Source organism: Hyperoodon ampullatus (genome assembly GCF_949752795.1).
Source record: "Hyperoodon ampullatus genome assembly, chromosome: 15".
NCBI classification, from domain to species: Eukaryota; Metazoa; Chordata; class Mammalia; order Artiodactyla; family Ziphiidae; genus Hyperoodon; species Hyperoodon ampullatus.
The window spans coordinates 28,652,826-28,677,665 of NC_136928.1; the positions used below are offsets into that span (position 1 = coordinate 28,652,826).

The 24,840-nt window shown below is 48.9% G+C and overlaps 1 protein-coding gene across 2 annotated transcripts in view; it reads left to right on the top strand.

The window, feature by feature from the left end:
• ADD2 (adducin 2) overlaps nt 1-23,465 on the top strand; it is a gene marked incomplete at both ends in the record, with an annotated part of 38,182 nt that extends 14,717 nt beyond the window's left edge. The window contains 8 exons of one of the 2 annotated variants that reach the window (XM_079721454.1): nt 828-926; nt 5,279-5,455; nt 10,662-10,919; nt 11,835-11,954; nt 12,785-12,874; nt 14,821-14,968; nt 16,548-16,673; nt 23,158-23,465. In XM_079721454.1, coding sequence (XP_079577580.1) covers nt 828-926; nt 5,279-5,455; nt 10,662-10,919; nt 11,835-11,954; nt 12,785-12,874; nt 14,821-14,968; nt 16,548-16,673; nt 23,158-23,465 — 1,326 coding nt within the window. The remainder of the gene's footprint in view (nt 1-827; nt 927-5,278; nt 5,456-10,661; nt 10,920-11,834; nt 11,955-12,784; nt 12,875-14,820; nt 14,969-16,547; nt 16,674-23,157) is intronic. The other variant, XM_079721455.1, reaches the window with a different exon arrangement.
• Nucleotides 23,466-24,840: the final 1,375 nt, after the last annotated feature.

The following is a 24,840-nucleotide window of genomic DNA, read 5'->3' on the forward strand; positions in this document are numbered from 1 at the left end:
TCTTTCAGAGAGTTCTCGAGGATAAAACCAACCAAGAAGAGTTTCCAACAGGGAGGGTGCACCTGGACCTTGGTATAAATTCATTTCTGTTTTTCCCCCCCTTTAGGTCTGCCTGCCCCTGGCTGAGCTACAAACATCGCTCCATCAGGGACAGCCTGGGTTCTGATTCCGACTCTGCCCCTAATTAGCTGGGATACTTTCAATTTCTTTAGGCTTCTCTTTCCTCATTAGTAAAACTAGTGAGTTAGATTAGAAGGTCGCTGTGGCCTCTTTCATGGAACTGTAAAATCTTAGAGCTGCCAGGGCCTCACGGAATTCATGGAGAGGAAGCCTGAGGGCCAGAAAACAGGGGACCCAACTCACCTGTGTCTGCAGAGACACCTCTCAGAGGGCCACCCCCTTGGGTTTGACTCACAAGTCGACTGAGTTACAGGGGGGCAAGTGCTTTTGAGGTTGGACCCTTGTATTCAACAGCAAGTAATTTCCTTCACTTTAACACAAACATTCGGTTTTCAGACTTTAAGCTCTTCAGGGCCTAAAAACCCAGGCCTTGCCCAAAGAAATCCACCAAGCTATTCACTCTCAGTTTTAAAAAGCATCTTCATTTTTTTAGGGTGGATGCTTTAAACGTGCGTTTGGGTGGATATTAAAACTCATGGGGGGGGCAGCATTCGGTGTTTGTATAGGGAGAATGAGTAAGGAATGGGGGGCGGGGCTTGTGCTCCAGGATTGGATACGAAATTGATCTGAATAAAATGAAAAATCTCTCCCTCTTAACTCAAGTTTGGAAGGCTTAAAGTTTTAATTGGCTGTCTACTCCTGTGCAGATCCTGGTGCTAAGAAACCATGGAGTGGTTGCTCTGGGTGACACCGTAGAGGAGGCGTTTTATAAGATCTTCCACCTGCAGGCTGCGTGTGAGATACAGGTGAGCAAGTTCCTCGGGGGTGTGGGCCCAGGAGGGACCCTGACAGGGGCCTGGGGGCAAAGGTGGCAGCCCCATGGGCCGTGATTTAGGGAGACCTTTGAGTGAGACCCTCTGACAGCCTCACCCTATTATTCTGCCTTGGCACCACCTGATTCTTCTCAAGTTTCACATTTGGAATCAGTTTTGTAGCTTTAAAATTTTCTACCGCCATTGTCTAAAAACCAGCACCCAACACTTGGGGATCAGTGCTCAGGACAGGGAGCTGCCTGGGCTCATCAGTAGGACAGTGGGAGGGACTGTACTTCCCATGCTCCTGTATTACCTGGGGTGTACCTGTTACCTCTAGCTGTGCCCCACAGACACCACACAGGTAAGTCTTCTTTCCTTTGTTTGGAGAAGGGTAGTTTGCAAAGACCATGAATGTGGTCAAGTCCAGAAAGAGAAGTGGAAAGCAGGCCAAAGTAGAGTGTTGATATGGCAGGCCTTACCCCAAGGAAGCCCCAGGGTGATGTCCAGGGAGCCCATGGTGAAATTCTCCTAACTGGTAAAGGATGAGATAGAGAGTGGGTGGGGAGTGTCAGTAGTCGTGGGACCCCTAGAAGAGTTGATGGAGAAGCAATAGGAAAACACACGTCCTGTAGTTTTATCCAATAACCAGGTAGTGTTGGATAAGCGAAGCATATGCTCCTTCCAGTGTGGCAAGCCATCGGGTGAGTATGGGGGTCTTGCACGACTGACTGGGCTCCATCCTTCCCAGCCTGCTCTCTGTGCTCTTGGGTCAGGGACTTGCCCTTTGCAAGCCTCCATTTCCTCAACCTCAGACCTGGGTCTAGAGAGACCTTGTGAGGATGGCCTTTCAGATAAGGAGAGGTGTTGCTGATGGTATTTTTAGGACTCGGTTGACAAGAGGGAGAGGCTAGCTGCTCCAGGGTGAGTCAGCTCTTTGCAGGGCCCTTCTGGTGTCCCATCTGCCCTCTCTTGGCTGGTCTGGGCAGAGCAGTGCCCCGAGGAAGACGGCCTGCTCCTCTCTTGGGCGTTATGGGGGGAGAATGGGATAATCCCAGAAGCATCACTAGTGGAGGCTCTACAAGTGAGACCTTTCTCAATGGTTTTCGAAGGATATGTTGAGAGGACAGTGATGAAGAAATGTTAGAGGAGGTGGTGTGAGACCCTCCTGACTCCCCATCCCCCATCCAGTAATGCTGGCCCTGAACTCTGACCCCTGAGTGTTGTTAGAACCTGGCAGAGCCTCTGATATGCCTACTTTCCCTTCTCCACATCTGAAGAGTTGCCCATCTTTCTTCTGAAGAAGAGGCTTCCGTGAGAAAATATCTCATGAAAAAGAATGAATGGAGAGAGGTTCCCGGGTGTCCCCCCGCCACACGGTGAAGGATGCCTTCCCCAGGCTCCAGATCCCTAGAAATGGCCACTGCGCAATTTAAGCAAAGGGAGGATGGCCATCTAGCAGCTGGGGTGATGAAGCGCAGAGCTGCCAGCCACTTTCCTGGACAGCCCCAGCTGCTTCTCTTGGCCCTGTCTGCTGTCACTTTCTTTTCAGTCAGGACTGGCTTGATGCAACCTTTTAAAAGCACATCAGGTGATGGGGACAGATAACCCCAGGAAAGCGCCAGTGGATTTTTTTTCAGCAGGTGGAGCAGGAAGGCTTCTAGAGGGTGAAATGAAGCTGGAAGTTGTGGGAAAAAAACAGGAGAGATTAGACCAAGAGTGTGGGTGAATTAAGGCTCAGAAGAGCCCAGGTACAGCAGCCTGCAGATGCTGTTGGGACTGCAGTCCCTGGAAGGGTCATTTATGGTCAAATGACCAGCACCGACATTCTGTTTCCATCATGACTAGTGTTCTCCCTCAGTGGCCTTGGCAAACAAGCAAATGCGTCCATGGTCATTTCAGCGGTTCAAGGCTAAGAGCCTATTCCATTCTCCTGGGGACAGCGTTCTCTTTGCTCCCCATCAGTTTGGGGTTCCAGGAAACTGGGTCATCCTCTGCTGAGAGAGGCAGCTCCCTGCTCTGTTCACAGGCAGATGAGAAGCAGCTCAGGCAATTCTCCATCTGCTACCCATCGCCATGGAAACGGATGGGGGAAGGGGGAGGGGAGAGGAGGCAGCTCTTGCAAGGGTGTGGGCAGTTTTCTCCTCCTCTATGAATGACCAGTCTCCAGGGGGTATTGCTTCTCAGCCTTTCATGGTAAAACCTCAGAATTTATTTATCATAATTGTTTCTATGGCACTCCGTATGCACCAGGTGCTATTCTAAGTGTTTACAAATATTACCTTAAATAATCCTCACGAGGTAGGTACTATTTTCATTTTACATATGAGAAAGCTGAGGCACAGGGAGGGTAAATAGCTGCTGAAAATCACACAGCAAGTAGGTGGCAGAGCCAGGATCCAAACCCAGACAGCCTGGTACCCAGGTCCCACGTCCTAAACACTACATTGCACTGCCTCTCAGGAAAGCAAGCGTCGGTGGGAAAGGTCAGCTGTCAGGTTGGGACCTCTCTTCAGGGAGCTGGCACTTCAAGTCAGGGTCTCAGGGTCCCAGAGCTGGAGCCCTGCCTTGGCCAGGTAGGGGTCCAGGATGAACTTGGTAATTGATCAACCAGCTGGGATTCACTACCTTTGAGAGTGCGTTTCCAGGTGCTCAGCCTCAGTGCCAGGTGTGAGGGACTTCGGAATTAGAAAACACGGTCAGCAGAGGGCAGAACTGGGACCAGTGAATGAACATAATAAAAAGGTAGATTTCAACTCAGGGTATTCTATATCAACTCACTGTAACCCTTCTAACATTTGGACAACAGTATAATAGGCTGCCTTCCCAGGCACGGAGCTGACCACTTCTAGGGATACTAGACAAGGACTCATTTTTGGTGAGAGAATGGAATAAAAGGCCTCGAAGTCTCTATATTTGTAGGGTGCGGAGTCATCTTTTTAAGATAAAAATGGAGGCTTCCATAGGACACATGCCTTGGATGAGGAGGGCGTGGAAATGCTTGTTCTTCCTCTTCACAGAGTGACGGGGGTCACCTTGGAAAGGCTGCCTGGCTGACCTCTAGGAAGTCTCACAGGGGCCATGTGTTACACTGGTGAATTTAACACACTCTGGAGTGTGTCCAGGATCCTCATGTGTTCATAGACCTGTGTTGGTCAGCAAGCTACATTGGATTATTTACATTTTCAGTAAAATAATAACTGGCACAAAAACTGGAACACTGAAAGTTTATATAATCAGAGCCTTTCCCCCGTAACAAGCAGGTTTACATGGGATATCAAATATTAATCAGAATGCTGGGGTCTTGATGTGCAGTATAAAACTCCAGCTTCACTACCTACAATACTTGGAAACCACCATCTCTCTCTGGACTTACCCAGGAAGCCAAACCATGACCAATTATATCTGAGTGGCAGATACAGGGAGTAAATAGAATGTGCTTTTAGATGAGCATGGAATTAGAAAATAAGATTAGTTGGATTCATGAATGTTTTTAGGATCGTTCTAAAATTGCCTGCTTTATACACACACCACTTGCCCTAAAAGTCAGAGTCCGTTGCCTGTAGCCACCTGGATTGTCCCTTCCCCATGGAGCCTTGACAGTGGGACAAACACTCTAAGTCTTCTGGAAAAGCTTCCTAAGGCCTACACAGTGCCCGGCTGTGACTGTCAGCATTTCATGTGTCTCCTCTTTCTGGGCTTCCTTGACTGGCTAACGCCATCATGGAGGGTCTTCTGCCTTTAGACCTGTTAATTCAGCCCAGCATGCAGCTACACTCATATTTCACTGGCCTAGAAGGCAGCTTATTTCTTTCAAGTGACTTTTTTTTTCTTTAAGGGGAAATATTTCAGACATATAGAAAAGTGCAGAGAGTCATATAATAGACACCCGCTACCAACCAGATTTAACAAATATCAATGGCATTTTCCTCTGGAAGAAGTAAAATATTACAGACAAGAATTGAAGTCCCCTTTTCTCATCTTCCCTCCTTTCCCAGAAATAATCACAATTTGAGGTTTGTCTGTGTCCCAGGTAATTTTTCAGTACTCTGCATTGTTTTATTCTTAAGGTTTAACACTTGCTATATCCCCCTAAGAACTGACATTAGGAAAGAAATACTAATACCTCTTTCCCTGGAAATGGGCACATGCCCTACAAGTTTGGAGGGGCTTTCCTCTGGGAGGAAAAAAACAACTACAACTCAGTTTTCCAGACATTTCTGTTTCTAATCTTCCCCGATCTCCATTCTCTGTTACACAGAGGAGCACAGGTACACACGCAGGGATGTGTGTGTACACATGCACACATGTGTGTGTGAGCTGAGCGTTCTCTGCCCTTTGCGCAGGTGTCTGCTCTGTCCAGCGCGGGGGGCGTGGAGAACCTCATCCTCCTGGAGCAGGAGAAGCACCGGCCTCACGAGTTGGGCTCCGTGCAGTGGGCGGGGAGCACCTTCGGGCCCATGCAGAAGAGCCGGCTGGGGGAGCACGAGTTCGAGGCCCTCATGAGGATGCTGGACAATCTGGTGAGTCTCCTGCCGTTGTCCTTCCAGGCCAGTCCTTTGTGGCTTAGCTCCCCCCAAACCAGTCAGTATGAAGCATTCGGTGGGCGTGAGAACTGCCAGCATCACAGTTAACTTGTTGAAGCCCCTTGATCGGCCACTTGACTTAGAATTTGTGGTCATTCTAATAGTAGTTGAGTTTTCTCAACTGATGACCTTTGCCACCCCTTTTCCAAGGGCTGTGGATGTTATCATACCTGCAGAGTGCTCTTTAGAGAAGAGGTAGGAAGCCCTTGGTTGGTATGAGAGGTGGTAATCCAGCAAAAATCAGGACCACGGAGCCTCTCTCATATTGTAGCTTTGTTCACTCCTCTTTTGCAGTTAGTTCTGCCTTTCTTTCTAATCTCATGACTTAAACCGGAAAACACATAATGCCATTAATTTCCCTGTTCCTGGTGAGCAGCATTATAACAATATCCTATTGTAATGAATGAATCAATCAATCAGGTAGGGCGTTAACTGGTATATGTCCAGGAGTGGGCTTTAAAGGATCCAAAGAATTATAAGACATCCTTCCTTCTGGAGCTAACAATTTAATTGATGATATATGACGTAAATATGAGGCAATTCAAGAATAAGAAGAAAGCATATACAGTGAGGAGCTAATTGCAGGAAGAGACTCTGACTTCTTAGATTGCTCGAAAAAGCGAAGATGAAACCTACCTCTGTGACATTTCTGTATCATTGACCACCCCTCCCCCTCACTGCTACTACTTTGGACCCTCTCTTTGTTGTGTCTGGGTCATTGCAATAATCAGTCCTTTTCTTCTGCCCCCAGTTCCTCCAAATCACTTCCACTTTATTACCAGGCTGACATGAGGGTCACTTTATAATGGTGAAAGGTACACCCCACAATGAAAATACAACTCCTGTTAACATTTGTGTGAGTAACTATGCCTAAATAAAGCACCAGGACCAAGTGGTTTCATGCAGAAATTCTTTCAGACCTTTAAGAGACAGACTATTCTTATGCTATTTAAACTGTTGCAGATAAGAGTGAAAGAAGGAAACCAGACACCAAGAAGGAAACATAATAATTATAACACATTCAGACAAATCTCACTTTGAGTTGATGAAAAATGCTGCATGAAAACTAGCAAATAGTATCCAGCATAACATTAGAATAATAATACACAATAACCAAGTGAGGACTCATTCCTAGTATTGAAGGATAGTTTAATATTATAAATCTTTTAAATATATTTCATGATATCAACGAGTCAAAAATATAAACCTTCTGATCACTTTGAGATCAGAAGTTATTTGATAAAAATTTAATATTGATTTATAAAAATAATAGCTGTTAAGTAGGATAGGAAGCCATTTATTTAACATGATTAAAATGATTTTTTTCTCAAAACACGCACCAGTATCATGGTGAAACACTAGAAGAATTTCCATGAAATTTTGAAACAAAACAATGAAAATATAATGAGAAAATAATCCTATTTGCAAATGCAGCAAAATCAAACTTTAAACAGAACCCCTTTAAAGACAACTGTAAAATTTTACCAACAGACATCAGAGAAAACCTGAAATCAGTGAAGAGCTATAATTTATTCTTGGTTAAAAACTTCAGTAGGGTAACTTTTCCAAATTAATTGATAAACTCAATGTAATTTCCTCAAAAGTGGGGGAAGGTATAAGGACTTAGCAAAATGTTCTTTCAGGTGAAATTCAGAATGGCGCAGAAAATCCTATAAAAAGAAGAGTGATTACCACCACATGGTACAGTGTGATAAGGCTTGAGTCACTAAAGGGTGGAGCACTAGTCCAGAATGGACAGGCCAATCAATGCTACAGCTTAGAGAATCCAGAAATAGATCCCAAACGCATGAAAATTTAACACAGGATAAACAGCCATCTTATAAATCTGTGGGAAAAAGATAGACTGTTAGCCTTCTGGGAAATAAAACTAAGGTGGATTACTACCTTGTCCTTTCAACAAGATAAATCCCTGATTTGTCAAAGATTTAAACATGGAAAGGAAATTGATATAGGTATTTAAAAATATAGATTAATAGTTTTAATGCTCTTGTGTTGGGAAAGACCTTGTCAAGCATGGCAGGAAAGTCTGAAATCGTGATGCCAAATATTGACAGATATGATTACATTAAAATTCAAAATTTGTATTTTTTTAAACCATCCCACCCACTATATAAACAAAGCTAAAAGACAAAGTATGGGGAAAATATTTGCAACATCTGTGACAGTCAAAAGATTCATATCTTTACTGTAAAAGGAGGTATTACAAATCAATATGAGAAAGATGACCATCACAATAGAAAAATGAACTGAGAACCCAGTTTACAAAGGAAGATATTCAAGAGGCCATTAAGTGTAATTAAAAATATCCAGTCTTACTAGTAATCCAAAAAAGAACAAAACAAAAGTAGAGGATATTACTTTTAACCCATCTGATTGCCAAGGATTTTTTTTAGACCTCAGCAATATTCATTGTGGGGAAAGGAGACGAGAACTGGGAACTCCAGCACAATTGGCAGAGGTGTAAATTGGCTCAGTGTTTTGGGAAGACGGACATGATAAATATATAAAAACTTATACTGTGCTCCCTTTGACTCAGTCATTTTCATTACTAGGCACTTATGTTAATTGCCTAAAGAAAAATTGGTAAAGATACTCATGTCAGGGTTGTTTATAATATTTTGAAAATAACAGTGTCCACTGGTATTGGTTAGATAAATTATGATATGTCCATTCACTGGCATATTATGTAGTTGTTTAAAGGTTGCTGTGTATCTATAGGTTCAATAACATGAAAAAAACTCCAAGACACATTGATGAGCTAAAAGCAGCTTATAAAGCTGATTTTGTAGCATTATTATTTACAATAGCCAAGGTATGGAAGCAACCTAAGTGTCCACTGATGGAAGAATGGATAAAGAAAATGTGGTACTTATATATGATAGGATATTATTCAGCCATAAAAAAGTTGGAAGTCTTACCATTTGCAACCATATGGATGGGCCTTGAGGGGATTATGCTAAGTGAAATAAGTCAGACAGAGAAAGACAAATACTGTATGATCTCATTTATATGTGGAATTGAAAAAAACCCTCAAAAACCAAAAATAAAAAAATTCATACTCATAGATACAGAGAACAGATTGGTAGCTGCCAGGTGGGAGGCAGAGAGAAATGGGTACAGGGGTCAAAAGGTGCAAACTTCCATATATAAAATAAGTAATCCTGGGGATGTAATGTACCGCATGGTGACAATAGTTATTAATACTGTATTATATATTTGAAAGTTGCTAAAAGAGTAGATCTTAAAAGTTCTCATCACAAGAAAAGGCTTCTTGACTATTTTTCTCTTGGGAGCACTAACTCTGACTCAAGAACATCCCTGTCTCCTAAGCAAGACCATGTCCCTCAAAGGTGCTGGATGTTAATTAGACTCGTGGTAATCATTTCGCAATACATACAAATTTTTTTTTTTTTTTTTTTTTTTGTGTGTGTGGTACACGGGCCTCTCACTGTTGTGGCCTCTCCCGTTGTGGAGCACAGGCTCCGGACGCGCAGTCTCCGCGGCCATGGCTCACGGGCCCAGCCGCTCCGCGGCATGTGGGATGTTCCCAGACCGGGGCACGAACCCATGTCCCCTGCATCAGCAGGCAGACTCTCAACCACTGGGCCACCAGGGAAGCCCCATACAAATTTTTTAAAATTGAGGTATAGTTGATTTACAATGTGTTAATTTCAGGTGTACAGCAAAGTGATTCAGTTACACATATAATACATACAGATATTGAATCACTATGTTGTATACCTGAAACTAATGTAAAGTTACATGTCAATTATATCTCAATTTTTTAAAAAGCTGCTTATGTTGTACAGTCCATTTATATACTGTTTTATATATATTATATGATGCATTAATTATATAGTCTGTATATTTACATACATGCATTTGTATATGTGTGCTTAGAGAGATGTCTGAAAGGATTTTTAGTGGTTGTCTCTGGGGATGAGATTTTGCATAAAACCCACTTTTTCCTTATGTTTTTTTTTTTTTTTCGATATGCGGGCCTGTCACTGCTGTGGCCTCTCCCTTTGCGGAGCACAGGCTCCGGACGCGCAGGCTCAGCGGCCATGGCTCACAGGCCCAGCCGCTCCACGGCATGTGGGATCTTCCCGGACCAGGGCACGAACCTGTGTCCCCTGCATCGGCAGGCGGACTCTCAACCACTGCGCCACCAGGGAAGCCCCCCTTATGTTTTTTATATTGCTTAATTTTTCTACATGGCTCTGTACTTTTTTTGTAATCCACTTTCTTTTTTTTTTTTTTTCTCTTTTTTTAATTTTGCGGTACGCGGGTCTCTCACTGCTGTGGCCTCTCCCGTTGCGGAGCACAGGCTCCGGACGCGCAGGCTCAGCGGCCATAGCTCATGGGCCAAGCCGCTCCGCGGCACGTGGGATCTTCCCGGACCGGGGCACGAACCCATGTCCCCTGCATCGGCAGGCAGACTCTCAATCACTGTGCCACCAGGGAAGCCCCAATCCACTTTCTTTTTAATGCCACTTTAATTTTAAAAAAGATGACAGACAGAGCCGAGAATTGCTCCAGCAGCTCTTAAGATTCCCGAGTGTTCATTTTGAGTAACAGTCCACCTTTGGGGGACATGGTCTTGCTTAGGAGACAGGGATGTTCTTGAGTCAGAGTTAGTGCTCCCAAGAGAAAAATAGTCAAGAAGCCTCAGAGTCTAGGAAGGGAGGGCTACTGTTAGAATCAGCTGGGAAACTTTTTAAAATCCTGTAGCCCAGATTGCACCACCACTGTCCAATGAAATGGGAAACTCTGAGGTGAGCCCAGGCATCTACATTTTTAAAGCTCCCGCATGATTCTGTTGTGTTGAAAACTACTGGATCAGACCAAAAGCTGGAGCTCTGTCTGGTCCACAAGATTCTGGGGACTTTCTCATCCCTGATCAGAGGGCTTGTTGGGGTGGAGGAGGGGAGGGGTTGGGGGAGCAAGACAGGGAACAATTCTGAAATACAGCAGAGGTGTGGCAAGGCCTGGGTTGTATTACAGAGACTTTGGGTTAAACTGAGTCCTTTAGATGGAAGGGGGTAAAACGTGTGGGCGGGCGAGCAGGCATGTAACTGACCATTTTCCCCACCACATGTGCTTCTATTTTTGTCCTTTTTAGGGTTACAGAACAGGCTACACCTACCGCTACCCCTTTGTTCAAGAGAAAACCAAACACAAAAGTGAGGTGGAGATTCCAGCCACGGTCACAGCCTTCGTGTTTGAGGAGGACGGCACCCCGGTGCCCGCCCTGAGGCAACACGCCCAGAAGCAGCAGAAGGAGAAGACCCGCTGGCTTAACACGCCCAACACCTACCTGCGGGTCAACGTGGCCGACGAGGTCCAGAGGAGCATGGGCAGCCCCCGGCCAAAGACCACAGTAAGGAGGGCAGACGGGGCTCCGCTGGGGAGGTTGGGGTGGAAGGAGAGTGCCCGGCTACCTGTGTGGGCTAAGCCGCTTTAAAAGGGAAACAGTAAACCTCCCCTGGGCCTGCACTAGTCCTGTCTCCCCTTAAGGCTTCCATTGGGCATCTGGGAGAAGCTTTTCATGCCTACAGAGCAGATCACCTGCTTCTTGCACCCTATGCTGAGTTTTTGGTCCAGAGGGTGGCTGGACCAGGTCACTCCCAGCAGCATGAAAGCTTTTTGCTCCCATATCTGGAAGGGGCTTCTGGGAAATTCAAGGGAGGGGTACCCAACATTTGAACTGACCATCTGATGCAAAACCAGAAGATGCATGGGGTACTTGCTTCTATTACGTTGTCCACTCCCTTTATAACCCTCTTCTGTAGAGAGGTGCTTGCTTTAGACATTAGATGTGTGAGACCTGCCCACAGATTGAGTTTTTACAAATTGTGTGCTCTTTTCCTCTCTCTCCCTCATCATACACACTGGCTCTTAATTTGATTTTCACTAACAAAGTAGCTGGCAGCCAAATAGAATAGCTCTTCGTTTAAAAAAAAAAAATGCCCTGCAAATTAACATCCATGCGTCATCTAATACTACAACACCAGTGGCTGCCTGTCTGTCAAAGCTGGCACCAGGGCTCTGTCCTTCCTCTTAAGTGTTCCTTATGGCCATTGATCTGGGGCCTTTCTTTGGTCGCTGGGTCATTTGCTGCCCATCTCTGCTCTGGGAGACAGACATCAAAGAGGCCCAAGAGGAGGGAACGTGTTTGTCTAGGCTTGCTGACTTGCACGTAGGCTGGTCGGCCCAGATCTCATGGGGTGGACCACTAGGGTGGACGGTGAGCCATATGCCTTTGCCTTACCCACTGGGCCTTGTGTGTGTTCAGTGGATGAAGGCCGACGAGGTGGAGAAATCCAGCAGTGGCATGCCCATACGGATCGAAAACCCAAACCAATTTGTGCCTCTGTATACTGACCCCCAAGAAGTGCTGGACATGCGCAACAAGGTAAGGTGATAGCTAATTACCTCCCATCTTTTCTCCCTCAAGGGCGTGGGTGGGGGTCCCCAGGATGCGCCTGACTTACCGACATCCCAGATGCCTCTTATGGAAAAGAAACTACCATTTATTGGCCATATTCCAGGCATAGTGCTAAGCGCTGTGCTTTTGTAATCCTGTGTAACCCTCAAATAGAGAGGTACTAGCTTTAGACATTAGATGTGTCTAAGAGACCAGCCCGCAAATCGCATTTTTACAAATTTTATGCTATTTCCCTTTGGCTCATTTTCAAGATTGCAAAATCCTTTGTGTTTATTTCTCTACCTTTGCTTTACAGGTCACTCACTTATATTTCTAATCTTACTTTAAAAACTTAACTTGTAACAGAACACCTTCAATAGGTCGGGTATGCTCCCTGAACAGTGTTTCAGTGTGTGGTCCTCTGAAGGGCAGATTCCTGGGTCACTCCCACCCCTCCTCCCATGGGACTGAGATTCAATATGCACGGGGTGCCCCCCCCCCGGAATCTGTAGTTTAAACCAATTCCTCAGGGACTTCATAGGAATATTAAAAATTGAGAATTTCCCTCAAGGATCTACTATGCCTCATTTCCCTCTTCATCTCAATGACCTGCTCATGGTTCATGAGAATCTGGTGTTCTACATAAACTTCTCATTCACTCTGGAGCAGACGTGGAGACAGACTGTCTCAGAGCGGACGTGATGCGTTACATCTGCGCCCCTGGGTGGCCTTTCTAGTGTGACCTGGGGATGCTCCCTCCCAACTCCACACCCTGATGCTGGACTGCTAGCTCACTCTCCCCATCCCTTTCCACACAGATTCGAGAACAAAACCGACAGGATGTGAAGTCGGCGGGGCCTCAGTCCCAGCTGCTGGCGAGTGTCATCGCTGAGAAGAGCCGAAGCCCGGTACAGCAGACGCTGCCCTTGTCTGGAGGGGAAACGTGTTTGCCTTCTGGGTCTGCAGTGCCTGGGGCTGGGCAGCAGGACCCCTGAGTCCTTATATGCCCACCTTCCCCTGTGATCTTGGGCACTGGTGCTCTTGCTGCAAAGTGGATGCTGTGAGGACTGGGGACAGTGTCTCATCGCCCCCCCATGGGCGCCAGGCAGGGGAGGAGCAGCCCAGCCTGCCCACGGGAGTGATGCGGCTTCTATGCCTCCCCCATGGAACTCCTCTCTGCCCTCTGTCAGTGCCCCGCAGAGTGACCTCTCAGGAGCGCGGCTGGCCTCTCCCAGCGGCTCCAGGCCTGCCTTCCCTGAGCGGCTCTGGCCTCTGTGCGTGGAAACAGCACCATCAGGCCGTAGCTCTGGGAAGATGCTCACAGGCTCTCAGACGGCAGACATGTATATAAGGACTGGTACTCCTACAGGATGGGAAGGGGCAGTGAGTTGCCCACACAAACACACGTAGAGTTAGAAAATATAAAGTTGTTCCCCTGCTTGAGATAGAACAGTTTTTGTTTAGTGCTTAGCAAAAGGGGTGAACGTCAGACTTCTCGCTTGTGTTGGAAATCATTGCTGCTCATTGCAAAGTAGCAATGGCATCTTCCTTAGCAGTAAGGGCAGGGGCAGGGGATACAGGGACCATTCCTCTCTGCAGAGCAAACTGAGGTGATGTCATGATTGCAGATCAGGTTGTAACCCACCAGGTGGGTGCCCCTTGGCAGAGGAAGTGTGAAGGTTATGTCATCACCTCCACCCCACCTCAGCTGAGCCAAGACAAGGAACATCAATTGTGCTACAGGGTCAAGGATAGAAATACCCCCACGATAATGGGGGGAGGTGGGAGTTCAATACTATGATCAGAATTGTTTAAAACTCTGCCATTTATACCAAGTGCTCTCCTTGGAGTCCCTTTTCTTGGGATCCTGGTCTTGGACTCTTTTGAACCCCATGATTCCTTAAGATAGGCCCAGGGCTGCCTTCTTTTGGAAGGAGCCCATGGGCCCATCATCAGAAGACTTGATGAGCCAGAGACAGATGGCCTGGAGTGTGTGGTGTGGGCCAGCCGCCCAGGCTTACGTACCCCCCTCACTTTCTTTGGCTCCTTGGCTCCAGAGCACTGAATTCCCAAAGGCCGAGATGAGGATGCTGAGTTAGGATAAAGGACTATGGAGTCTGAGCTGACCCGAGCTAAAGGGATCAAAGGATTCCCGAAGCTTACACAAGGCCCAGCTGGTGAGCTCCCCAGAGCCAGGGGCTCCCCAGAGGGGGTGAAACACAGTGATTTTGCCAATGTCCCTTCAGGGACCTGCAGTACAGGCGGGTTGAAGATCCAGGGTTCAGGACCTTGGCCCCCTTGTTATTTATGACTGTGTGCAAAACAGGACTAACAGTTTGGACTGAGAACGCCAAAGCCACTGTGTGTTTTGCATATGACTTACTGCTGGGTGCTGTGGCTTGTGCTGCTGATGCGGGATGGTGGGGTGCATGGTGGGGAGCGGCTGGCGTAACACTGGTTGAGCCAACGCTTTGCATGCTGGGTTTTGGCTGACTGACTATGGGCCGCCAGCTGTACTTGCACAGTGACGGCTTGCAAGCGTGCACAGGAGAGATCGCAATAAAGGTGTGTCTTCCTTCTGCTTGGGAGCATTCTTTGATTTTATTTCTGGGGCAGAGGGAGGACCCCCTGCGTTCATCCAGGCAGTTACAAAGAAGCTGGGTCTGGGGGTGAGGTGTAGCCGTGGGACGGAGTGAACAACCCCTACCCCGAGGCCCCGAGCTGTTGCCATGGAGCTGCATGCCACGCTGTCGCTAGCAAGACCACTGGCAGCCCCATGAGTGTGAAAGGAAGCTCGGGCCTGGGCCCCGACTGCGGCGTTCAGAGAGCGACACGCTCTGTGGTTAACTTTCAGTCCACAGAGAGCCAGCTGATGTCCCGGGGCCAGGAGGATACCAAAGACGAGGCCGAGGAGATAGCGCCCAACCCCTTTAGCCAACTCACGGATCAGGAGCTGGAAGAGTACAAGAAAGAGGTGGAGAGGAAGAAGCTAGAACTCGATGGTAAATAACCCCGGGATGCCGGTGCTTCAGGACCTCCCAGGCGGAGGGGAGAGCTCGGGGCACCCAGAGAGGCAGCAGAGCGAACCACGGCCCTCACTCCCCGCCAGCAGCCCTGGACCCCCTTCCTTGCTGCCTGCCAGGGCCCCCAGGGCTCAATTCAGCCTTGTCTCGCTTTCCTTTTCAATCTTCATTTGCTTCTCTCTGTCTCTTCTCTGTCATGTCCTCACTTTGACCTTCCTGCTCCATCAGCAAGTAATATTCTTTTTTTTTTTTTTTTTTTTTTTTGCGGTACGCGGGCTTCTCACTGTTGTGGCCTCTCCCGTTGCGGAGCACAGGCTCCGGACGCGCAGGCTCAGCGGCCGTGGCTCATGGGCCCAGCCGCTCCGCGGCATGTGGGATCCTCCCAGACCGGGGCACGAACCCGTGTCCCCTGCATCGGCAGGCGGACTCTCAACCACTGCGCCACCAGGGAAGCCCAAGAAATAATATTCTTATCAGCATGAGTTTGTTAATCACAACAATGCCCCTCATGGCTCGTGCCTGACAGTTACACAGTGCTGCTGCCATGACCCCACTGACCCTCTCACCTGGGAATAAGGAGTTAATCCATGAGGAGGGCTTAGGACAGTGCCTATGAATGTGGCCTAGGTCAGTAGACACCAGACAAATGTTAGCTGTAATAATATGTTCATTATAATAGTGATCATAATTACTGATGATCTATCAGATGTGGTATAAACCAAGTAGCCTGGCAATCAGAACTGAGTCCTTTATGTCAGAATCTCAGTCAAGCCCATCTCTCCACGCTGACTCCTAAGTAGTCATACTCTTGATAGCTTGCTCATGCCTTTGTCCCTTCCCGACAGAGTTTCTCCTCTTGGCTAGCCTGATTCAGTATTATCTACACTTCGGCCTCTGTGGCAAACCCCCTCCAGCCAGGAAGCCCTCTCTGTCCCCCACATGGAGCTGTCCCTTCTCTTTGCTTCAAGCGCACTTGGGGTCTGAGACACAGAATTCAGCTCTTGGTTTTGTCCACCAGGCAAGGCTTTCATTCCCTCAGGGCAGGGCCCTCTTCCACAGCCCCCGACCCCACCCAGAGTCAGCCATCTTCCTAGGAGCAAAGGCACTAGAAGAATCCTCGCTGGCTTTCTTGGAGTCAGCTTGCTTGGAGTTCTCGGTGCCAATCGAAAAAGTAGATAGAAAAATATGGTGCTCTTTGTCTCTAGAGATTGTTTGGACCGGACATGTAAATTAGATAAATAATCAATAAGCTACATGCAAACAAATCGTGGGCGGGAGTTCCCCTGCAGTCTTGCCGTCCACATCAGGGGTAACATAGTCCATCCAAAGATGTCCTGTGATGGAGGAAACGGAACAGGACTCCGACTCCTCCCGACTCCTCCCATTTACCTCCCCTAGGATGTAGAAGAAATTGTTTTTAAAAGTTAGAGGAAGCAGCTAACTCCAGCCAGGAGAAATGAGGACCAAGCCAAAGAAAGCAGTTGTTTGAAAGCACTCTCAGGCTGCCCACCTCTCCTCTCCTTGACCTCTATCCTGAGCTGGCTTTCTGTATTTTCAGGAGAGAAAGAACCAGCCCCTGAGGAGCCTGGCTCACCTGTAAAGTCTGCAACTGCTTCTCCAGCTCAGAGCCCAGCCAAGTCAGAGACGAAGAGCCCTGTGGGCTCTCCCTCCAAGTCTGTGGACGGTGAGTCGAGCTGAGCATCTGGGAGGGAGGAGGTGCCTCCGCAGGCTGAGAAGGGGGTCTGCATAGAGGGCGGGCAGGTATGCACTGCAGGGCACCTGTCTTTCAACAGGTGCTGCCCTCCTACGGGAGACTCTCCCCTCTGCTGTTTCTAGAGAACCTGAAACGGGGGTTACCAACTTTAAGCTTGTTCCGTTCACAAGGTGTGACAATACACCTTACGGGTTAAGCCGAGTCTAAGCAATGCTGAGTAAGTTAATGATTGACCCACAGCCTTCTCATCTCTCACTCAGGCCAGGTTGGCTGATGGACCTTTCTAGATGCACCAGCCCAGTGCTCAGACTTTAATGTGCACAGGGATCGCCTAGGGATCTGGTTAAAATGAAGATTAAAATGTTAAAATGAAGATACAGTAGGTCTGGGGTGGGACCTGAGACCCTGCATTTCTGGCAAGCCCCCTGGTGAGGCTGATGGTGTCATTCTCAACCTTGGCTGCACATCGGCATCACCTGGGGAGTTTTACAATCCCTGACGCCTGCCGGGGTCCCACCCCAGCGGTTTCTGAGTTCAGTGGTCTAGGAGTGGGCATGGGGGAGTGCAGCCTGGAGTGGTAAGATCTCTCCAGGTGAATCTAATGTGTAGCCCAGGTTGAAAACCACTTTATTAGATACTAGTTTAGAGAACTGAGTTCTAGGTCCAACTCAACTGTTAATTTTAGAAAATCAGATAATCTCCGTGCCTCAGTTTCCTTGTCTGTCAGATGGGGCTACTAATATTTTCCCCTTTTAAGGTTCTAATATATATAAGGGAAGGTGTAGGTGAGGACATACTTGGAAAGAGTAAAAGCCTGATGTAAATAGAAGATCTAATTATGGTTATGATTAATAATATACATATGATGGAGAATAATATGATAGTCCAAACCTCCTAGATCATGCAAGTGTCTTTAATGAGCTCCTGGAATCGCTCTGGGGCATTAACGCTCCTCCCCTGGGGCACGCCACCCCAACTGTGAGCCCTCACCAGGGAGGGCTGAACCCCAGGCAGACAGTAGCAGCTGGGTGTCCTGATAGAACCTTCCCCCTCCCGGGTAGAATGGCCACATGTGTGGATGCAGCTCGACCCCCCAACTCTGAGCTCCCTCCATAAGTGAACTGCTGCCTTGAGCACAGGCCCAGCGTTGGCAGAGGAAGCCCATCTGCTTGAGGCCAGAGCCCCAAGTGGATGTCCCATGCCTGTGTTCATTGTGTCTCACCGTGGTGTTGTCAACCTGCCTCCGCACCGTCTTCCTTTCTCTTCCCGTTGGTGCCTTCATCAAAGGAGTTTCCTCCGATTCTGAATACTTGTCTCTGTAGTAAGTATAGAGAGGCTGTTTACTAACTCACTCCAATATATGCAATGGGGGAGGGAGGACGTTTACAAAGGTAATATGTTGCTCCTCAGTTTTTTCTTTTGCTGCTCACAACCCTGCCTTCGGGAGGTTTCCTGACCATAAACGTCATGACCAATTCCACATGTGCTGTGCGTGGTTTAGGCATCCCTCTAGGATAGACACACATAGGTCATAGCCGTGCACTAACACACTCCCGTACTTGCATGGCACATGCCACCCACAGTGAATGGGCCTTGGGCAGCTGCTGGACGCCCCCTTTGGCGGAGGGCTTGTGGCCCTCGGGTGCACATCTGCACCCCCTCTTCCTAGTGCATGGGCCCCTCTAAGGAGCCCATGACCTCTTCTAGGGCTGGGGGCCAGAGCCTGAATGACCTTGGGGACCAACTGCCTTATCTGGATGCAGAGAGCACCCGGCCTGACTGCCGTCTGCAGCATCCCTGCACCAACTGCAGGAAGGCGAGCCCGCTGGAGAGGAGGCTGGTGGCAGGAGTGGGACAAGGGGTGGCAATTCCATTTCGGCTCTTGGGAGCCCCTTGGAGTGACCTCTGCTACTCGGTGGGACAGGAGTGGGGAGGAGACGAGTGTGAGGGGTGGAATCACTGCTTTCCCACTGCCTGATGTTGTTCCCACTGCAGCAGGATTCCTGCTTCTCTCTGGCCCAAATCTATGCTCCATGGAGAGGCACACTCTAGTTGAGTTGTTAGAAAAGAGTCTTCCTGTAACACAGGCAGAGCTGGGGAGCGTGGACCTCCTTGGTGCCTTCCCCGCGTGAAGAGGCACCAGTTGGAGCTGTCTGGGGTGACCGGTGTGAAGTGGGGCTGGGTTGCCTTGGCCAGGCTGCCCATTGGCTTACCCAGCTCCTCAGGACAACAGGGCTGACCCCCCGAGTAGCATCTGCACTTTCACATGTAGCTCACCCATCGGATCAGGAATGACTTTTTCACCATTGGTCCCCACGCTCTCAAATCCTCTTGTGCTAATTCACCTCAATGTCACTCCTCATCTGTCTCCCTGACTCCTACCCCCTCAGCCTCTCTGAAGGAGTCCTTCCAGTCCTCGTCCCTCACATCTGGCCACCTCTGTCATCACCTTCTCTGTTGACTGGCTCCTGACTGTCCCTGCCCCTGCTGACTCAATCCCCCCAGGGGCCCCTCAGGAGCACTGGCTATGCCTGCAAAGAAATAGCCCTGCATTCAACATCAGAAGGTCAGCTCTGTCACTTACTAATTTAGCCATCTCAAATAAGTTGCATAAAAACACTGCAGGATGGGGGACTAACATGAATCCTTGCCTTTCTTAACTTACAGCATTGTTATCAGGATAAAATGAGCTCATAAATATAAAAGGACCTTGTAATGTGCTTTCATAAATGAGTTCTCATTATGTACTGTGTTCTCAGGATTGTGAGAGATACTACTCTGCTTGCTGTTTTAAGCCACTAAGTTCTGGTGTGGTTTGTTACGCAGCAGTAGATAACTATTAAATCATAGTGCCTAATGAGAACTGGTTTATGGAAATTAGTTCTTCTGTGGGTTGACTAGGCTCAGCGGGTGGTTCTTCTGCTGCACTGATGTCAGCTGGGGCTGCAGTCATCTGGTTGCCTGACTAAGCTAGAACTTCCAACATGGTGCACTCACATGTCAGGTGCCTTGTCAGGAGCAGCTGGAAGGCTGGCTCAGCTGGGACAGTGGAATGGCTGGGCCTCTTTCTCTGTCTCTCTGTCTGTCTGTCTGTCTGTCTCTCCATATAACTGTAGGTCCTCTCCATGTGGCCTCTCCATCTGTGTTTCCATCAAGGTAGTTGGACTTTACACATGGTGCCTCAAGGCTCCCCAAACTATAGAAGCAGAAGCTACTGGGCCTTCTTAATTCTTCAGCCTGAGGCTGGCTCAGTGGCACTTCCTCTGCATTCTGCTGGTTTCTCCAAGCCACAGGGCCAGCCCAGATTCAGTGTGGGAGGGGACCACACTCAAGTGTAAAATTCATATATTGGTGGTAGGTTTAGAGAAGGGCAAAATCATTGTCAAATGTCAAGGGAGTCTGGAACCAGACGTTGGGGAGATATATGCTTGGACTGGCAGATAAGAGTAGAGTGGGCTGTCCAGGGAGTGGGCATTTCTGGAAGGGGACATCGGAGGACTGAGAGACAAGTGTTTGGATGCTGAGGGATAGTGAGAAATCCAGCCTGAGCGGTAGGTACCCAAACAAGCTCAGCATCTCCCTACCAAAGCAACTCCCTTCCTCCTCCAGCCTCTTCAAGCCTTTCAGCTCTTCCCAAGCCACAAGGGTGTGGCTATGGACCCAGGCTGCCAAGTCCAGTCTTGTTCCAAATCCACTCTCCCTATTCCCCTCTGCTTCCTGGCCACCATCCTTGGATAGATCCCCCGATTTCCCAGCCTCTACCCCTTTCCACCCACCCTACACCTGTCTCCTACTCCCAGAGCTCGAAGTGCCCCATCTAGGAGAGAAAGCCAGTGGTTCGTCTTAGGAGATGCTAGAAGGTGAGTTCCCATCTGCCGCAGCTCCTGGGGCCCTTCAAATAGCTGAAGACCCAGGTAGTTCTGACCTTAACTGTCGTGGGCTGTTAACAAAGGAGAGATCTGGGCTCTCAGAGCTGGTCCTTGATACTTTCCTTACTGGGGCCCAATAAGTATTTATTTCTAGAGCCTTGACTGCTGCCCCTTCTCTTGGCCAACTGCACCCTCCAGGGGTCTCTGTCCCCACCACCTGAGGGACTGGTGACCTCGATCTGGAACCCGACTCCTCCAAGGCCCATGGCACCTCCCAGCCCCACGTTCTGTTTGCTGGTACTCCCCAGACGATTCATGGTGCGGGGGCTCTGTGAGATGCTGGTGGCATGCCCGGTGTGGACTTGTTTTCTGGCTGGGGAGAAGAATCCTAGTGTGCTCTCCTAGAGCAAGCCAGCAGGGGCTGCTGTTGCAGATGCAGCTGAACGGGTGGGTGTGGGTGAAGGCCACTGCTGGGGCGAGGATGCCTATCACCACAGAGCAGGAAATGGCACCTGGACAGAATGGGGGGTCCTCTGATCCATAGTTGTGTTCGTGGAGCTAGAAGGCAGGTGACAAAATCATCTGAGAGTGTGTGACTTGAGAAACACGTCCTCACGGGTCATCCAAGTGAGGGGCCATTGGAGGTACAAGAGCCCAGGAGGCCAAGAGTGGGAACAGGGGAATAGGTACAGGAGACAAAGGCCAGCATTCAGGGCTGCTGTTTGTTTACAAGGTTGGGTCCAGTTCAGCGTAGAAGGCTCAGGCTGGGACAGACAAGAAAGAAGATGAGGTATGGTGTTGGCTTGGTTAGAATAAAACCATTCACACGTTCATTTGTTTGCTTATGCATTCAACCATTCATGGATTCCACAACCATTTTTTGAGTACCTCCTATAAGCTAGTCACGTAGATAATTAAACACAGTCTTGTCTGATTTATTTCAGTTTTGAGGGGAGGGATAGGCATAAAAAAGAAGTGACTGTTTTACAGTCACTGTGATGGAAATTTATCTAGTAGGGGCTGAAAGGAAGGAGTGACAAATTCTACCTGGAAGCAGGGATGGGACCTGGAAAGACTTTAAGGGGAGGATAACACTCAAGCTGATTGATTGTGTGGGTGAAGGTTGGGGACACAGAGAAGGGTGGTCCAGACAGAGGGAAACAGACTGCAATGGCAGGGAGGGGTCCAGGGACCAGAGGGTTGATGAGGCCAAAAGCAGGTGAAGAGAGGAGAGGGGAGTGGTCACGGGGGAAAGCTGTGTCTGGACAGCTTTTCTGCGTTCAAGAGAATGGCCAGTGATGACCATGGGAATGCATGGTGGGCGGGAGGGCAGTAAGGGCCATAGGAGTCAAGCGCATTAGAGGACTTGGTAGATGGATGATGGCAGGATGCGGGCCAGACAGTAGGCAGAATGGGAGCCAGGGCCAAGGTCTTCATTACTAAGAGGGGACAGTCCTCAGGAGTTATTGGAGAAGACGTTTGCTTACCCACATAGTTAAACTAGCCCATGTTAACTGTCCCCAAATTTACCCCCCCGTCCCATCTTCCATATAACCAGACATTTCTCCAGTCTTTACCCCGTCAAGAACCCTAGCCTTTTCCCAAGACATCTATCTTGCCCCACTCTGTCTGTAAGGGACACCAGTCTCCCACCTTCCCCAGCTCCCACACTCCTACTTTCTTGTGGTGTGATATCCCTCACACTCACACACATGCACACTCACACACATGCACAATCACACACACCCCTCTCAGTTTCACGTAGTGAAAACAACACTAAGCTGGGATGGCAGGAAACTGAGGTCTGCCCGCTTTTACGGCTTTACTCAGTTTTCCTATCTGTAAAATGGGGAGGAGCTAGTTGATCTTTACCTTCCTTTCTACTTTTCAGAGTCTGCGGTTTTAGAATTTTCCCTCCTCCTTCCCCGTACAGGCATTTCAAAGCTTGAGTGGAAGCAGGGTGGGAAGAGAGTGGGAAGGAGGAGAAAGGGTGGCAGGAGGGTTTCACTCCTGGCCTTGAACAGGGTGGCAGTCTGTAGGGTCCATGCCACTCAGGGAATTCCACCCTCCCTCTGCCTGCCCCTCTCTGCCTACTGGGAAGATACTCTCCAGTTTTGAAAAGTTCCTCAGTGGTGTAGGAAATGAAATGGGTAGGAAAACATGTCATTTCCATATTTCTACTAGTGAAACTGAACCAGTTACAATTCTTAGCTGCATCCCCTGAGTTGTCCATGGCACTGCCCTCCCCTTCCTACAGCCTCTCTGTAGTCTGCGTCTGTTCCCTTGTTCTGTCTGTTCCTAGGAAAGCTCCCAACCAGGCCCCTGCTGGGCTGCTGCCGTGTCTGGAGATCATTACCTGTTTACATTTGTAGACAAGAGCCCAGAGTCCCCGGCCTGCCAAGGGCCTGTTCTCTCCTGTTTGGGAGAGAACCCTGCCTACCCCTTTCCCCTTACCGTGTCAGCCCGCCCCTCTCTTTGCTCTAGACTTCCTTTATATAATTGCCTAGAAATGGTTCTGTTAGCCCCAGGTTGAAGCTCTCGCCTGAATGAAATCTTATGGGTCACGTCTTTGGATCTTTTTCTAGAAGATGCTAAGAAGACGGAAACAAGCAAAGCCACCACAGAGCCGGAAACGACGCAGCCAGAAGGAGTGGTGGTCAACGGCAGGGAGGACGAGCAGACGGCAGAGGACATCCTCAGCAAAGGCCTCAGCCAGATGACCACCAGCGCCGACACGGATGTCGATACCTCGAAGGACAAAACAGAGTCAGTCACCAGCGGTCCCCTGTCCCCAGAGGGCTCGCCTTCCAAGTCTCCCTCAAAGAAGAAGAAGAAATTCCGCACCCCGTCCTTCCTGAAGAAGAGCAAAAAGAAGGAGAAAGTGGAGTCCTGATTCGCAGCCCCCTGGGGCTCCCACCTGCGACCTCCCTCCCCTCCCTCGCCGTCTCCCATCTCTGTCCCTGGAAGCACAGGGCCAAGGAGGGGTCGAATAGGCCCTGGATCACACTCTGATGGGAAACTTAGAGATTACCCTACCAACCCCTCCTTTTACAGTTGCCCCACAGAAATCAGGTGACTTTCCCAAGGTCATACAGCTGGTTCGTGGCGGAGCCTGCACTGGAAGTCAGGTCTTCTGGCTCCCAGTCCAGTGCTCTTTCCACTACACGACACTGCCTAGCTGTGGGCTGCCCTTGTGAGGAGGCTGCCCCTGATCTGAGCCCAGGGCAAGGGGCCAAAGTCAGCCGCAAGCTCTCACAAATCAGACCCAAATCAGACAGGTCGAGGCTTCCCTGAGCAAGGTCCTTGTCCTTGCGTGAACCTAACCTCCTGCTGATGGAGCTGTCACTATGTTTAGAAATCTCTCTTCTCTTTCCCGTAGGGTAACTGCCCTGCTGCTCACAGGAACCACACAAGTGGACCCGTCCCCTCCACCAGAAGTTAATCCTTGTTCCCAAGGGCTGATAGCTTAGCTTGTGCTCCCCCAACCACTAACCCCGAGCTTTCTTCATGGAACCTCTGGAATGACGGCCGGAACTGTTGTAAGAGTGGGCAGACGTGAGGGCAGCCAGATCAGCCACAGCCTGGAGGATGGTTCGATCGATATAAGAAACCAGGAACTTGACCCATTTGAACAGTGCATCTCAGGCACTTCAAAACTAAAACCAAATTTAGCTTAGGAAAAACTTCTGACATAAGCAGGGCCGAAATTTGGGGAAATTTCAATCCTCTGTTGGCTTTGGGCTGTACAAGGAGGATCAGGACAGCACAGATATGCGATGCCTTTCAAGCATTGCCTGACTCTCAGGGCAGCGCGGCTCACCCTGTCCCCCTCCGGTCTGGCATCTGGGATCCCCTGACCTTCCCTTAAACCTAGAAGTCCTGGCTCACAGCCTGGAACTGGCATCCTTGGCCCCTTGACCTTGGCCCCTTGACCGTAGCTCCTCTGGGTTCTGACTCAGTCACTCTAGGTCCAGCAGAGGAGAATGAGGTGAGCCCTTCAGGATTAATCCTCTCGGACCAGCTCTCAGAGAAAGGCTTGGGTGTCCCTGGCCCTGTCACTGTCTGCCCATCAATCCTGGGGCCTGTAAGAGCCACAGCTATTTTTTTAGATGCCATCACTATCTTTTCATACTCTTCCCTGGGGCTTTGATTTATGAGCATCATTGACTCTTAAAAAATAGACAATCCAATTCTCTTTAAAGCACAGTGTCTTCAAAGAATATTTTCCCTTTCTGTCCTGAATATTGTCAAAGTATTTTTGAAAGTTC